The sequence below is a fragment of the Berghia stephanieae genome, chromosome 1, assembly GCF_034508935.2.
Source record: "Berghia stephanieae isolate SIO BIC M18660-M18661 chromosome 1, UCSD_Bste_1.3, whole genome shotgun sequence".
NCBI classification, from domain to species: domain Eukaryota; kingdom Metazoa; phylum Mollusca; class Gastropoda; order Nudibranchia; family Aeolidiidae; genus Berghia; species Berghia stephanieae.
This window is the reverse complement of record NC_088360.1, coordinates 72,039,603-72,057,781: the sequence shown is the minus strand read 5'-3', so window position 1 is coordinate 72,057,781 and position 18,179 is coordinate 72,039,603. Positions and strand designations below refer to the sequence as shown.

The following is an 18,179-nucleotide window of genomic DNA, read 5'->3' as shown; positions in this document are numbered from 1 at the left end:
TGTAAAAAAAAACAAACAAACAAACAAAAAAAAAACAAAAAACCAAAAAAAAAAAAAAAAACAAAAAAACAACCAAACCCCCCCCCCCTTCCCCCCCAAAAAAACAAAAAAAAAACAAAAAAAAAAACAAAAAAAAAACAAACAAACAAACAAAAGACGAACAAAACAATTGGTTCGAATCTTATTTGAAGTGTAAAACCACACTTCCGGAGGACTGGATGCATACCTTGTGAAATTGATCTTTTGGTTTCAGGGTGATGGCATCTCGTTTTCTAGTCTAAATATGGGCTGGTCGTCAATTATCAGGATAAAAGAGATATGACTTCAGGTAAAACCGAGTGACAAGATTTACTGAACACAAAATTAAATTATGCTCGTGTCAATAATAGACTGCATCGTTTAAAATCACGAGAATCGTTTTCATTGTGAACTTTTTTCTTGACCAGTTAACTGCCTAACTCTGGAAAAACTCGTATTTAAAAATTTGACCAATAAGCTCGTCGTCCTGTAAAATTCGATTAATTTAATTGACCATCATTTGGCAAAAACTCTCAAACCTGAGACTTAGTGAGGTCTCAGGTTTGAGAGTTTTTGCATTGATTAGAGTCATAAAATTCGATTGATATTTGAAGGACTAGTTTTCTAGCAAAAATTTTAAAAACAATGTTTTTCCAGAGTTAAATCATACAGATATATTACATAAATTAGATTAAACCATCTCAAAAATTGTCTTTGCTTTGGTGTCTTTCATGTTCATGTGAATTTGGCATTTTGGTTTAAGCCCTTAAAAACAAACTGCTTAAAGATTTTACTAGAGATATGAGATATAGAACTACGTACTACATAATTGTGCGTATTCATATTTAAACGATGTCTTTCTTGATGCCGAGTTTTCTTTCGCTTTTGAAAGTCGGTGATTTCAATAATGGTGTTAGGGCAAATGATAAACCATTCTCTTGATGACGATAAATATTAAAAGACCCAGTTAACTAAGAGAGAGAGAGAGAGAGAGAGAGAGAGAGAGAGAGAGAGAGAGAGAGAGAGAGAGAGAGGGGGGGGGGATTCGATAGTGTTCAAAATCAAAACAAAAAACAAACAAAACAAAACAAAACAAAAAAAAATAATAAAACCACTAACCCCCACCCCCAAACAAAAAACAAAAACAAAATAAAACAAAACAAAAAACCCAACAAAATAAACCAAAAACACTCAAATAAACAAAAACAAGCACAAAATAAAACCAAAGAAAAAACCCAACAAAAAAATACACAAAAACAAACAAACAAACAAACAAACAAACAAACCTGAGCAGTGACTTTTTCCACTTTGACAGCCTTGCGTTGAAACATATAGTTTTCTTGAGCGTTCATCATTTTGACGGCAAAGTCAAGGGCATTTTGTACTTCACTTGAGTGAATGTTAATGGCGTGTTCGCCTCCCATAAGAGGTGCTTTAGTAGCTGAGATTACATAGATAACAGATATTATCAAAATGCTTTCAGTATGCTCTGAAAGCTGAATCGAATTTTATACCCTGAAAAAGTGAGCCTTCATTTGTAGAAAATAGCTCTTAATCAGAATTTTCATAGCAGAGGAAGTGTTGGAAGAAATGAATTAGGTCTGCAGTTGTCACAAATAAATTATGAGGAAAACATTATTTGAAATAAATGATCAGAAATATACAATGTCATTACTTAAATCTACATACGATTAACAATTGGATTCAATAGTCTGATGGCCCGTCCGCCCAACAACGAGCAGCTTGGTTATAAACAAAGAAAATCATTACTTTTTATTCTTCTTGCTGGCTAGAACTTTTTCACATGTCATGTGATCAGAATGTAAAAAAGTCAAACATGATCAGATTTGTAATGTTTTTCTCCTCTGGATACACTTTTATGCTCGTCGGAGAAATATTTCATAAGGGCGTCTGCCATTGTTTCGATAGTTTAGAACCAATTACTAAGTTACCATGAGTCATTACGAGGGAAGTGACGTGATGACTGTTGAAGCCTATGTTTTTGTTTTCAAGAATAATGTTTTTGATTTTCATTTGGAATTGATTGAAATTTGTTAACAGTATGAATAATACTATAAACGAATCAACGTTACACATAGTTTTGTGTGTTGACACGTTATATCTGGCTGGCAGATATTATGATTAAAAAAAAACTAAACGCATTGCATCAATAGATTTTATATAACCAACGTTTAAGTTTTCACGTAGTTTTCTGTGTTGGTTCTATTGATCAAGCGGTAGAACAGTGCGAAATTTACTAAAACACATGCTATCGATTGCAAAACCTGTGTAGTTTTCTAATTTTTTCCAATCGTTGTAATAATTGTGTTCATTGTGACGACTGCCCGAGATTCGTGGTTATCAAGGTCATTATTGACGTCACTCTGATATTACTTATTATTTTTAATCAGCCATTTTTATGAGCAATTATCACTAAACTGTATGAATATGACTATAAACAATCAACGTAACACATACTTTTGTGTATTTATAGATAGTTCGAAGATGACGTCACTCAGGCCTTTGTTATTGTTTTTTTGCCACCCACGTTTATGAGTAATGCTCACTAAACTGTATTAACCTGACTATAAACGTTCATGGATACACACAGTTTTGTGTGAAGGTCCGTTATACTTCCGGATGGCAATGTTATGAGCTTCCTAGCCAAGCGCATACTATCTATACGTTATATCCTGTTGACATCAATAGTTTTATATAACCAAATACAGGCATAGAGATAGAACGAAATTGACGTCCTCAGGTTTTTGTAATTGTTTATTTCTATATTTACCAATCATTATAATTGTTTACATTATGATGTCTAACACTGAGAGTTCGTGGTTATCTAGGTGTCTATTGACGTCAATCAGATCTTAGTTATTGTTTTTAGTCAGCCATTTTTATGAGTATTCATCACTAAATTGTATGTGATTTGAATTGTGTTAGTAAGTTTGATTCGATTATCCCTAACAGAGTCCCACATTCCTTTTGACCCCAATTACCTTTTATGGGAGTGAGAGAGAGAGAGAGAGAGAGAGAGAGAGAGAGAGAGAGAGAGAGAGAGAGAAGAGAGAGAAGAAGAAGAAGAAGAAGAAGAAGAAATGCGGCCTGTGTAGGCAAACTTAGGCCTGAGCAGACACAGTTGTATTTGTTTTTAATACACATACTTTTGTGTGTTGACACATTTATATCGGCTGGCAGGTGTTATGATTAAAAAAAAACTGGTTGGATCTGGGTCAGCCCAGATAGTCCTTTTGTTGGTAAGGGCAGTATTAACCAGTTGATTTTTGACCAATCAAAACATGAAATTTGTGACAAATCTTCAAACGCGCTTGACAAACATAGTTGTTTTTTTTTAGAAGCAAGAACGTGAATGACCTCTCTCTGCTCATTGCTATTGTTTTTATACCGCCAATTGGGTGTCTGGTTATCACATAATCGTCTCCATCAGATTATAAATGTTTAAATTTACACATAATTTTCTGTGTTGGTTCTATTGACCAAGCGGTAAAACAGTGGGTGTTTTACTTAGACACAGCCTGTGTAGTTCGCTGTGTCATTTTACATTATGACGACTGTCCGAGAGGCGTGGTTATCTAGTTGTCTATTAGCTTCAAAAGTTTTAGCAAGCATTACTAAAAAACGAAAACAAATAATAAAGTAATCTCGGTTGTGATACCCTTGTTTATAACTCAGTGTGTGGCATTATTCAATGGACAATAAAATAAACCATCCTCAGTATTTCATAACTTAATTCCTTCATAACTCCGTCTATAATTTGTTGACATGAAAATTATTTAACCTGCGTTAATTTGTCTGTCACTTAACGAACCTGTCATGAGTGGTTTACATGCGGGATCCTGAGTCACCTGGGTAGCTTCATCACCAGAGAGCCATGGGCGAGACCAAACACTAACTTCACAAAGCTCATCCTAAAAATACACATTTAGGATTATATTTATGGAAAGCCTGTGACGCTCTTCCAACTCACCTCTAAAATTGAGATAGGGATGAACTCATTATTCTGTCTGTTAGTACTGTCGCGAAGTCCCTGGTTTGGGGAGTTTTTGTCAAAATGAGGGCCATTTAAATCGATCAATATATAAAGGACAAGTTTTATGGCCAATATTTTAATTACCCGTTTTCCCATAGTGCGACAGAGTAGTCAGTTCTCTGTATGATTTTATCTGGAATGGGAGCAATTTCGTATTTTAGAAAAAGACAAAAAAAAAAAAGTTTAAAAAATGGACACCAGAATGACCCCCCCCCCCCTCCCCCGGAAAAACGACTTCAATACCAAACATGTATTACTTACTTACTTAATCCTCTCCGGGCCTCTAGGCACATAGGGCATCCACCAGACATCTCCATTTTTTAAAGGTCGGCTGCTTTTGCAGAGTTGCTGTAATCCAGGACAGGCCTGTTTCCTTCATTTCTTTTTCCATGGTCCTTCGCCAAGTTTCTGTGGGTCTTCCCCGCTTTCTCCTCCCATCTGTTGTCTAGTACAGGGCTGTCTTGGGAAGTGGCCCTTTTTACATTCTGGCCACATGACTCAACCAACGCCATCTTCTTCTTTTTATTTGACTATCAATGTTTGTGCAGTCAGATTTCTTTAATAGATCCACTGTTTTTATTGTGGAGGATGTTAATTTTCCAGTTTTCACTCCCGTAAAGCAATACACTTAAGACATTGCTTTTGTATGTTTTCAGTTTAGTCTTTATCATAATTTGCTTTGATTTCCAAAAGTTTTTCAGCATGCTGAAAGCCTGGTTTGCCTTTTAGATTCTGTGCTTGATGTCATGTTCTACATTCCCGTCGTTTGCTATTTTGGATTCAAGACAAGAGAACTCCTTTGTCACCTTTGTCAATTACATGCTCATCTATCTCTATTTCACTGTCATGTTTTGGATAAACCATCATGTACACGGTCTTATCGAAATTTATTTTCAGTCAATTTTCGAGGCGTTCTTGTGTAGTATGTTTCGTTTTCTGAGGCATCCCTGCGTGTGCTGGATACACATTCGATATCGTCTGCGTAGTCAATATCTTCCAGAAAGGATGTCAGTATCCAGCGAACGCATCTCTTCTTTCCATCAATTGTATTTTTCATTCATGAGCCAGTCTAGAGCCAGGATAAATAGAAGTTAAGAGAGTATGCAGCCTTGTTTTACACCAAGTGTAACATTGAAGCTGTCTGTTAAATTGTTTCCACCGATCACTTGGCATTGGTAGTTACTGTACAGTCCTTTCATTAAATTAAGCATCCTTGTCGGTATACCACAATGGCAGCAGCCTCTTATGGTTCTCACACTACTTTGTTATGACGATCGACCCAATCAGCAAAGTCTGGTCCGCATTCGTGAACCGTCGCAAACCCGCCGGGTAGCATCGTCACAACACACCGTTCGACTAGATGCTCTGCCGTCTCAGGTTCTTGCCCACAGCGGGTACATATTGGACAGGTAGAAAGACCCCACCGATGAAGCGCACTTGCCGATAGGCAACTCCTCGACCGAAGCCGATTCGCAGCCACCCAATGTCTCCTCTTACTGGTATCAAAGCCTGGCAACTTCTCACCTAGCTTAGAGGAGTGTACGTCCCCGCCCCCACGAGGGATTGAATTCGTTCAAACCGACTTCCATCTCGTATGTGCAACCTTAGACGTAGTCAGGAATTCTGCGTAAAGGGTTGTCCGGACTTATTTCGGCTCGAAACGGGGGCACCGTCCATTATGCACATCAGAGGGGTATCCCCATTTCCTCTCTCTTTGATCTTACTCAGCCCGTTTCCCGTAATCGTCTCCCTCCGGACATCGGGGGGCTGGATCGCTGCCATTATCGGGCCCCATTCTCTAGGAGTTGTTGCTAGCATTCCTGACACTATGTGCATCGACTTGCGAAGTTTTACATCCACCTTCTCAACGTTTCTGCTTCTACCCCACACTGGAGCGCAATACTCCGCGGTGGAATAGCATAGTGCCAAGGCGGACGTTCTCAGGAGCGCTTGGCTAGCGCCCCAAGTCGATCCCGCCAGCTTCATCAGAAGACTATTCCGCTTCTCTATCTTCCGGGCAACCCCGTCGAGATGCACCCGATAGGTAAAGCTGCGATCTAACGTCACCCCTAAACATTTTGGATGCGGCTCATATGGGAGTGGCTGGTCCCCGACTAGGACATTCAGTTTGCGGGTGTGCCAAGCACTGCATAGGTGAAATGCAGTGGCCACGGTTTTTGAAGTGTTCATCTTCAGGTACCACTTGTCGAAGTAGGATTTGAGTCTGGTGACGTCCTTGCTAAGCACGCTCTCGAGACGGGTCCACACTTTACTCTGAGTAACAAGTGCCCAGTCGTCCGCGTATCCCAGCCTCAGGAAAGAAGTGTTCGGCATATCGCTAATGTAAACGTTAAACAACATTAGCGCAAGTACCGACCCCTGAGGGACCCCATTCTTCAATTTCCTTACTTTGCTCGTGGCGTCTCCCAGCGCGACGTGGAATTGCCTTTCCCCTAAGATCGAAGAGAACAACTTCAAGGTCTTTTTGCACCTTATGATTTTTGCTAGTTTGAGCATCAACCCTTCACACCAGACCGTATCGTACGCCGCTGATAGGTCTATAACGACAGCACTTGTTTGCTGTTTTCTCTCGAACCCCTGCTCAAAATGCTCTGTAAGGGCAATGACCTGCTCCGTGGTGCACCTCCCTTCCCTGAAGCCCGCCTGCTCGAGTGGCAGGGCAGCGTCTAGGACTTGCCCCCATCGGTTTAATAGAACACGCTCCAACAATTTGTAAAGACAGCTCAGCAGCGATATGGGTCTGTAACTGTCGGCCTCCTTCGCCGGTTTCCTTGGCTTGGCTTCAGGATGGCAACTATCTTCGCATGCTTCCACACTTGTGGAAGCTTTCTTTTTGCAAGGACGTCGGACATTACCTCTGCCAGCCAGGCCCGTGCCCTGGGGCCCAGATAAGTCACCATATCGGGATATACATCATCTATCCCTGCTGCTTTGCCGTTCTTCACATCGCTAATTGCTGCACCCACTTCTCGGGGACTGAACGGGGCCGTCCAGTCCGACTCCTCCGCAGGTAGCGAGTCCAAAATCGTACCGTACGCCTTGCGGACACCACGCTCAAAAGCCTGATTAGGGACCTGTTTGCTGCGGTTCTTAATGTTCTTGGCAATTGTGTCTGCCTCACACTCCGGTGCAGCCTTTGCATAATTCCTGTCCGGGTCCAATTTCTTTATCAGACGCCAAGCGTGGCGGTTGGAGTGTGTAAAGTCGAGACTTTCCACGGTCTCCTGCCACCGTTGCTTCCTTCCCTCTGCCAGAGACTGAAGTAGTCTATCGACTACGTCTTGGGACTGGGTCTGCTGGTTCTCTCGGTACAGCTCTTCTCTGTCCAGCAAGGGGTGTAGAATTTCCGTTTGCCCAGTGGAATAGAACGCTGAGCGCTCTTAACCAGTAGCCTGCTAAATCTGGTTATATTCTTGGACTTGGGAGGAATGGCAGGGCAAACCTGCTCGATATAGGAACTGAATTCCTCCCAGTCAGCCTTCCTGAAGTTCCATCTGCAAAGTGGGAGAGACTGCACCCTCGGTATTGTCACCCCAGCTGTGACAAGAACCGGCCTGTGCTGGCTATGCGGAAATCCCCGAGGACTGTTCGCGTCACCTGCAGCGGTTCACCGTTCGCGCCTTTGGTAACAAGGGTGAGGTCTGGAGTATACTCCTTCTTATGGCGGGTACCCCTGAAGGTACCCTTGGCTGTAGGATCGTACACTCGGTGTAGATCATTACAGTCCATCCATGAGCGGAGTTTTCTTCCTGCCTCGTTGCAGTATCGGTAGCCCCATTTGTGATGGTGGCTATTAAAGTCTCCCAGACAGATGGAAGGATGGCTGACCACCGGTACCGGTGGTGTAGTCCAAGTCGCTCTAGGTGGTTTGTAGATATTATGCAAATACAGTCCACCTACTTCCACGGAAATTCGGTTCACCCCATTGCTGTCCGTTACGTTCTCAATGACCCTTAACTTTGATGGCTCTTTAGCGTAAACGCTAATCCCTCCTTTGAGCCTCGAAGTGTCCCCGCGTTGGACCACCGTATAGCCTGGGATCTGGAATCGGGAAGATTGCGCGCCTTAGTAAAGGTGGGTCTCCTGTAACAGGAGGATGTCTACGCTATGGGCGGCCAGTAGCTTTGATAAAAGCTCATTTTTCGCCATACTCTGGCTCTCGATATTCAGGGACAATATGTGCGTCAGGTCGCTATCCCCGCCATCGCATTTTCCGATCGGCAGGCCGCGAATTGATTGTGTAGAGGGACGCTTGCTTTTTTCTCGAACGTGCCGACGACCCTGGCGACACGAACGCGGTATTATTTTGCTAGGCGGCAGACCGCTTCGCCATTCACTGAACTGATTTGGAACCATCATGAGCATAGTAGTGTGGCGCCCGGGAAAGCGGCTGCTATTCGGGCACCGGATTGGATCAAATTTAGTCACACACCGGGGCGAGCAGCTCATGTGGCTCGTTGGCTCGATACCCGGGAAGGTCTCGTGACGGTCAACCGGGATTTACACCTTTGCCCTCCCGTGTGGCTCAAGCCCCCTCACCAGCTGCAAGGTAAAGATCCACGAGGGGGACCACAATGGCGGAATATTTACCATAGGGACTCTCTGTGTTGGCTGTCAAAAGCTTTTTTTCGAAATCGACAAAAATTGTGGAGAGGGGGCTGTTCAATTCAATGCTTTGCTCCAGGATTTGTCTCAGGGTAAATATGTGATCGCTACATGACTTCCCTTTTCTGAACCCTGCTTGCTGTTTTCTAAGAATGTTTTTAATGTGAGATGAGAGTCTTTTCAGAATGATTCTATTAAATTCTATTAAAAACATGTATTGGTCGAAATAATTTACGCAAATCATTATCTATCTCCTTCCCACAAAGGATCCCAAAAGGAGTGGCATTTTGCAAATCGGGGAACATTATATTTCTTTTTATTACAATAATTATTGCATGTACTCTACCTGGCCCCCTGAAGAGACAGCCAATGTGAGATGGTACAGAGTCCCAGCAACAACCTGGGGAGCAATAATTTCAATCAAAATTAGCGGTAAGTTAGTTTAATTAAAAAATGCATTTTATAAATGTGCATATTATAATTATAGAGTTTTACGTATGAAAAAGAAAACAACAAATGAGCTTCTATATAGAGAAATATCCGCGTTAATGTGTTCAAAGCACTTTACAAGCGGCCATAAACCAACAGTCACACTGAACTTGTGGGACTAGATATCCCGTTAGTAAAGTTATATCATAATTTCATTTGGATAGTGACAACGCTGTTAACGATCCGATACTCATTTTACACCCGAGTACATTGGAAGAAAAGTTGTGGAAAAATACCTGGTAAACGCGCCCGGGGGAGACAAAGAAAAACACTCATAGACCAACTGAAGGCCTTCACCAGCCTAACAATCCAAGAGCTGTTTGAAAAGGCAAGAGACAGGGAGGAATGGAGAGAGATAATTCATGCAGTATCCGAAGCCTGGACCAGGCATGGAACCTAGAAGAAGAAGTACATTGGAAGAAAGTGAGCAAACGCCTTTTCCCGGGAATCAACTTTGTGTCACCCACGACAGAGTTTGAACCCTGGACCTAAAGGTCCGAAGGTAAGACCAAGTCACACGTAAGGAGATTGCAGTAAACGATAATATTCGTCCATAGTAAATGAAGGTTTACAGAAGGCAGCGATGATCGCGACGACACAGATTGTGATAATGAATATTTTGGTCATGGAAGTAATGAGAGAATGATGGCGAGTGTAAAATAGTAGAGACCTGTGTTTGGGCTTTCACAACTTTGGACACGGTTCGAATTGCATTGTCTCCTTGCTTGGCGTAGTAATCGTTGATGGCTCCAAGGGCAAACTGAACGTTAGGATCAGATATATCAATTTTGGCATCAGTGGGAGCTCCAGTGAGAGCACCCAAAACTGCAGGGAGGGCGATGGTCAACAAGACAATTGGGAGCATTTTGGAATCTTGAAAAAGAAGGAAAATAGTTTCATTATAAACAAAGAAACAAAACAAACACCATCATCATCATCATCATCATCATCATCATCATCATCATCATCATCATCATCGTCATGGCTGGATGGGTGATTGCAAACTCCAACTACACATATTTAGCAAGCTCATTGGGCTTCACGAGTCTTCGCAAGTTCTCTCTCACGCCACACCGTATGGATTCAATTTACCTACAATACAGTGCAATTATTCCGTTAGGCGCCTCCTTCCAACTTGCTCACATACTAAATAGGCCTTGTCACACCTTAGTCGAGTGGTAAACAATACACAAAGCGCATAATGCAGATGCAAGACGTTTCGCGATCTCTTTCACCATCTGGTCACTGCTTATACCAAACGTTGATGGTATCGATATAATCTGAAATATCCATCATAATATAAATATAACAAACCCGGTCATAAAGTATACACAACAATACTGTTGGCAAAAGATACATGAAAATCAAGTTGGAAAGGTTAATGACGTTTGAAAGGCACTCAGACGTTATCTTTGAAAAAGATGAAGAAATTTCAGATCAGTTCATCAATTGTGCTTAAAGTTAAATATTTTAAACAAAGAATGGTGAAATAAATAACTACATCTATCTAATTTAGGCCAAAATGGGTATAATGCTTGTTTTCATTGCTGAAATGAAAAATATTTCCCTGTCCAAGTTATTTCGACAAGGACGTACACGGTGGAACCCCAGATGAGGTGTGAGTTTCGGCAACTTTTTGTTGATAAATTAATCTGTTGAGCCAAAAGTAAATAAACTGCTTTTGGATTAACCAAGCCAAACGTTCATTATCATAGACTGCGGTTGAATGCGTCTTGGGTATATCTATCATAATATACGACTGTTGCATGCGCCATGGGAATATATATCATATTACAAGGCTGTTGAATGCATTCTTTAATAACTATCATATAAGTCTTTTAAATGAGTCCGGGGAATACCTATTATATATAACTAGGCTGTTCGGTGCGTCTGGGTATATATATATATATATATATATATATATATATATATATATATATATAAATATATATATATATATTTATATATATATATATATATATATATATATATATATATATATATATATATATATATATATATATAATATACTATCATAAGGCGGTTGAATGCGCCCTGTGTATATCTGTCATATCATGAGGCTGTTGGATGCGTCTGGGTATATTTATCATATCATGAGGATGTTGGATGCGCTCTGTGTATATCTATCATAAGGCTGTTGGATGTGCCCTGTGTATATCTATCTATCAAACATATCATTAAATTGTTGTTTTTACCCTGATTATATCTATCATACTATAAGGCTGTTGGGTCCGCTCTGGGTATATCTAACAGACAAGGCTGGTATATATATATCATACTATAAGGCTGTTGGGTGCGTCCTGCGTGTATCTATCATACTATAAGGCTGTTGGGTGCGTCCTGCGTGTATCTAGCAAATACCAGATTGAGACGGGGGTCACAAATGTTCTTTCCTGGATATCAAATTTAAAAATTCTGTTATTCGCAATCGGTTGTTACAGATTAACATGAACATTTACGTTAAACGACCTGGTTTATAAGCAACGAATATATGATATCATTGTTTATTGTTGTTGGTATTTTGTCATATTCATTTTTGTTTATTACGTTTTACAGTCTACATGTTTTAGTAGCTTAGTGTCGCTTAAACTGCGTATATAGATTAGGAGTGAAAACCACTTAGAGAAGAAAAGGAAAACAACATGAAATTAGATTAAATTTTAATAGAGATTAAATATTGTAGAAACATTTGGACATTAACTCACGGCCTCATAGATAAGGATTTGAAATATCCAAACGACAGTTTCAAGTTGATAACATGACATATTTACTACGCATCATGTACCGTCACGATTGGCACAAGTACATTCCCTTGTGATCCAGGTGCAAGATTCCCAGTTACTACCAAATGAACCAAACAAAAAAAATGTAACAATTTCCTGGAATATTTTCTCTCTCTCAACATGTGGCTTTAGATGATATGTTCACAAGGTGTACGCAGCATTATTTGTTTCTATAAAACACTGCGTTATATTGCTTTATATTATGCACCTAACGGCGCGACCATGTAAGGAAAAGAAAGAAAGAATGTTTTTTACAACCTTTGCACTACAACGAATTATATTTTCTGTTTTCATTAACGCACGCAAAAAGTTAGTTGAAGATATCTTTGTCATTCAAATCTATGGTTGAAACAGTGGTTTACGTCGTTTTATTTATACAATAACGAACTCTGACAAAAATCAACAATTTCAAGAATAAGGCCAACGAATAAGCTCGAAATTATAAAGTCATAAGCAATCCTTCATGCCATTAACAATTCGACTTTGGAATAATCTAATCGAAGACACGGTTGAAGTACATGATTTGGATAATTTTGCAAGAATTCTATAATATATTTAACTATGTCATGCTGAATATTGCTTATGGAAAACTTGCGACAATACGCCAAAGGCTAACTGCACGTAAATGAAGAAGAAGAAGGATCACATGCATGCTGATGACACATATATTTATAAAGATTACCCTCCTTATGATCTTCCTAATTTGTCAACAGAAATGGGATGTTGCTGCAGCTTGATCAAATCATGGATGGTCAATAATTAATCAAAATTGAATGATGACAAAATCGAAATTCTTTTGATCGCGTCAGATTCAAAACTCGAATTTATCGACATGTCTTCTGTCACTGTCAATGTTAGAGAAGTTCCCATTACAGCTAAAGCGCAAAAAGAAATATTGGCGTCAATAGACCAGGGATTAATCGAGTTGTACAAATCTATCAACTTTGACATTCGACGCATCTCAAATAAATGTGAAATTTAAAACGGTCGTGACAATGTTGGTTTTATCCGTCTTGACTATTGCTATAGTCCTTCTCGATATAAACTTAAGAGAGTTCAAATCCGTGCGACCAAGCTAGTGTTAGGAAAATTAAAATGCGATAACTATACAAAAATATCCCGAACTCTTCACTGCCTCCCTGTTAAGGCCAGGATAGAATATAAAACTGCCATTTTTGTTTTTTTATTATTTTTGAAGGTACTGTCCTGACTTAGTATAATAAGGATGTCATTGTGCCTTACTCACCAAATTGTATAGCGCTAAGCAAGATCTCAAAATTATAAGTTGTTCATCACATCAAAAACCAAGCGTAAAAGTTTGGCAATATGTCATTTCATAACCGGCCCTAGTGTTTGGAACTCACTACCTTTGTTAGAGAGGTTCTCTTCAAGTCTTGGAATTCCAAAACCCATCTTTTCTCATAGTATTTACTCTGATGCCAGTGAGTGCGAGAGAGTGTGTTTCTATGTGCTTGTCGTATTATGTGCATACACAAAAAAACCCCCAAAAGACAAACAAACAACAACAACAACAACAACAACAACAACACACGCACACACACACAACAAACAACAATAACAAAACAGTGTGTTAGGTTCCTGGTTATACTACTTTGACACTATATTATTAGAATATAAGAAATAATAATTATTATGGTATTGATCAATGTGGAGTTAACACATTGTATTTCAGTTGTGATATTTGACAACTTTATGCGGTGTTAAAACACATGTGTTTTTACCGTTCGCGTGGGAAAAAAGATAAATTACTAGGGATATTTATGATTTATTAGATTAGAAAACTGCACGAGGTCGTCATAAGAGATTGTTCTCTAAACCAGTGGTTCTCAATCGCCGGTCCATGGCCCTGTTGCCGGTCCGGAAAAAAAATGGCCAGACCCAGAAAAAAATCCTCATCAACAATGACAATATAAGGTCAAGATAATTTTGTCCCGCAAAAGTGGCTGACGCATCGATTAACCAGCTACTAGCCGTCTCAAAGTCCGAGGTTTGAGAGTTTTTTGCCAAGATGAAGGTCATTTAAATCGATCGATATTTGAAGGACGAGTTTTCTGACCAAATCTCAAAATATGGGTTTTTCCTGAGTACGACAGAATTGTACTATTGATTTGTTAGAAGGAGAGTCTATAATAATAATAATAATAATAATAATAATAATAATAATAATAATAATAATAATAATAATAATAATAATAATAATAATAATAATAATAATAATAATAATAATGATGATGATGATGATGACGATGATGATAATAATAACAGCAATAATAATAATAAGAATAATAATACTTTATTCATCAAAAAGACATTTTTGTACAGTCTTTATAGAAGCATGGCATCTCACTTTCTTCTCGTGCTGTAATGTGGGGAGGGGAATGACTTATAGTTCACGAAGTGCATTTTAACATTCTCTGTCAATATTATTCAACTGAGCAATCAAGACCCTTTGTACCTTTGAGCTTCAGTAAAAAGAGATTCAGACCTTTATCCAATTTCTAGCCGACATGTATTGTCTGTGAAAGACGTGTTTTGTTCTTTCATATGTTTTATTTAAACCCATCTGTAGACACAATTTCAAATATTGTTTTATGTTTTATGAATAGATACGTTACGTAAATTGATTGATAATCATAATAGCAAATTATTGTGATAATGAGAGTTCTGGAAAAAAATAATTTCTGTTTCGAATTTTCATCCCCAAACCTATTCTCACTCAGCTGGCAAATGTATAAGAAGAAAAAAAAAACAGATAAAAATTTGAAAAGGTGTGCATGAAACAGTAACAGGAAAAGAAGGAAGAAAAATACAAGAAAAACCCATCTAACAAATCAGCCTGCCTCAACTGGTAGGCTGCTATTTTTGGGGATTATTCTCACTTGTATTTTACTTTCAACTTTGGCACTAGTGGATCTCAATCATACACATACCTTTTATGATTTTTAACTTACACAAGTACGAATTGTTACTTTAAAAAGGGGTTGATTTTATTTTCAAAAAGGTCACTCAATGTTTTGTAAAATTGCAAAATAATTCAAAATCAGCATTTTGATATAGACGGAATTAACTTGACGCTACTCAGCATGTTGCTATTATCTATAAACCGCCAATTGGGTGATAAGTTCCCACTATAATATCATATCAATCAAACAATAATTTTTTAAGATTACACATTGTTCTGTGTGTTGGTACGTTTCATCTGGCGGGTAAATGTGAGTTTTTTTAAACTTAAACCCACAGCATCAATGCGTACCTTATATATAAACCAAACAAAGACAAAGCGTTGCGGTGGACCGCCAACGAAACAACTTCTGATGCCTTCCCATGTTCGGAGTATAGGAGTCAATGCACACTGACCACTTACAATCTAAATCTCTCTTTAAAAAACTCGATTATTTTTATAGCGTAAAATCCATTAAACGAGCTCAAAACGCTTTACAAAGGATTCCTAGCCAATAGCAATACTAAACATGTAAGATGAGATATGACTCGAACTCTGGACCTTCCAATCCAAAGACGAGTGTCATAGCATTAGAGGACATTGCCACTACTACAAAACTGCTTTACACAACATACCTGGTTTGAAAGAAAGATAAGAAATGGCCGTTAATAGAAGGTGTCCCGGTTATAAAGCCCAAGGGGTCACCTCTGCTGTAGTTACTTCTGATACGAAGATGGTACATATCACAAATCCAGTACTGTCAGTTGACCACCGAACACACATCGCTTTTCGGACATCAAGGTGGCATGTAGTCGTTGTTTGACATGAACTTTCATGACAAAACGATGTATGGACATTTGTTAGTAACAGCTTATATCACTGGGAGGTCCCGATGACTCAGTTGGTAGAGTAGCAGTCGCGTAACACGCAAAGGGACCAAGATCAACCCCTGGTGCAATCGATATTTTTCTTCTTACCCTGGCTGTAGCTGGTTCTGTTAGATTTGCGGAAAGTACTTTTCAATAGCTTAGCGTCCTACCCAAAGGGTAGCAATCAACTTATGTTGTCCATTCATGCTATGGGAACCGGAATTTTATTTTTATTACCACTGACCTGTTGTCACTTATACACTCAACAATTCTATCAACCTGGACTATGAGCATTCTATTCGAAAATATTAACATTGGTATAAAGTAATAAATCTATATATAATTGAATTGGGTGTCAGAATTGTTCTGTGCAAACCATGTTAATTTTTGCAACAAGCACAGAATTACTGGCAAATCTAAAAATTATAAAACATTTTTTTTTTTACAGATTGGTATACGAGTTACTTGCAAACCTTTTAAAGAAAAAGATTAAGGGTACTTTTATCAACTGTTTGTTCAAATGATTATTTATGGACATCGTGAATCGCCACCTGGCCGCCCTGTTGTCATTTACGGGCATCTACAGACCTTATTACCGGATAGTTTTTGATCGTTAGTCGCTCAAAAGATTCGTCTCGAGCTATGGTAATTTCCACAATACAGTAGTATAATTATAACAATCGATTAGTGCCTGTTCGTGATAGCAAACATAACATAACATAACATAACATAACATAACATAACATAACATAACATAACATAACATAACATAACATAACATGGCTAAAGGCTTGATTTAGGATTGTATCCTTTAAATGCCTTTGACATGAAACATACAAAGTGATCTATCAACACAATCACGAATCATTAAACAAGTAAGAAATCATTACTGGTCATATTTAAATTTTAGTATCTATAGATAATACAATTCTCGGTCGATCAAAGTTTTTAAAACTACCCAGAGAACATGCATTTTTGTTTCGGATCTAATGTTATTAGAAAATTATTATTATAAAGCAGAGGAGGTTTTGGACACAAATACTGGAATATCAACTATTAGTAAAAATAAGATAATCTGTGTTGCCATGCTTCAAGATGACGGAAATTAACAATTCTCTACTTCCTGTTTTGTCTATTCTAACATATGATGATAATTATGGTAGATTTTATTTCATAGCGAAAAGAATATATTACATCGACCCAACAATCGAGTAATCTCTGTGGTTTCTGGCGGTAATCAGGAGGTATGAGATTCGATCCCAACCGAGGCAAGGCTGATTTTTGAGATGGTTTTTATTTCTTCTTGCATTCTTTTCTTTCCGCTTTGTCCGGCACTGTTTCATACACAATTTTTCAGACCTTTATCTTGTACCAGTGCCCGGTCCTCAATTTGTCACTTTGATATTTCGCAATAAAAATGGAGCTAATTCCAATATATATATTTAAAAGTTTGGCCAGAAAAGCTGTCGTTCAAATATCGATCGATTTCAATAATCCTCATCCTGGCTAAAACTTTTAAACCTGGGACTTCGAGAGGTCCCAGGTGGTTCCAGGTTTGAGAGTCTTTGCCAAGATGAGGGTCATTCAAATCGATCGATATTTAAAGAAAGACTTTTCCGGCCACATTTAAAAAAAAAAACTTGTCTTTCCTGTGCACGGAAGTTAACTGGTTAAATATTGGGCATCATAATTAAAAATTAAACAGATCTGACTATTCATATTTTAAAAATCTTGACGAGAAGGCTTTTATTTCAAATATCGATAGAGAAAAATGATCACCAGCTTGTCAAAACAAATCTCAACTTGGCCTCAGATTTGAGACTTAATGACAATTTGTTGGTCATTCTAATCCTGCAATATTTGAAGTATACGTTTTCCATCTATAAATAGCCAAAATAAAAGGAAAACTAAATAAATAAACTAATAAAAACAAGTGTTTTTATAGAACGAAAGAAGCGTGTAGTGTGTAGGACCGTGCAGATAAAGCCGAGATAAGACTGCAGTGGAAGGTCATGACCTGGTTTTACTTAAAATAAATTATCATTAGAAAGGTTTCGGAATGGATTTTAATTTCAAAACGCACCAAATGCAGCTAATCGTGAAATGACTAGATATGAATGATCAAGAGCAGCAATACATGTTGAAATCCGAATTACTAATCATAAGTAAAATCGGCATTTATTTTGGAGTAGCCAATAAAGTAAACCAAATTGAACGGGGGGGGGGGGGGGGGGGGGGGGGGGGGGGGGGGGATTAGATTGTACCTAATGTTAGGTAACTATGGTAGACTTTTATAAATGTCGAAAGGCGATATTAGAGCGAATTAAAAAGTGTTGGAATGTGTAAATCATTCAGAT

At 38.6% G+C, this 18,179-nt stretch overlaps 1 protein-coding gene across 3 annotated transcripts in view; it reads right to left on the bottom strand.

Annotated features, from left to right (window-relative positions):
* Positions 1-18,179, bottom strand: part of LOC144955931 (L-cystatin-like) — a 40,381-nt gene that overhangs the window by 5,629 nt on the left and 16,573 nt on the right. For 2 of the 3 annotated variants that reach the window (XM_078886194.1, XM_078886201.1), the window contains exons 2-5: positions 9,858-10,060; positions 9,045-9,098; positions 3,851-3,950; positions 1,305-1,459 (exon numbers count right to left, since the gene is read on the bottom strand). In XM_078886194.1, coding sequence (XP_078742320.1) covers positions 1,305-1,459; positions 3,851-3,950; positions 9,045-9,098; positions 9,858-10,060 — 512 coding nt within the window. Of the gene's footprint in view, positions 1-1,304; positions 1,460-3,850; positions 3,951-9,044; positions 9,099-9,857; positions 10,061-15,588; positions 15,708-18,179 lie in introns of those variants that run through there. The other variant, XM_078886209.1, reaches the window with a different exon arrangement.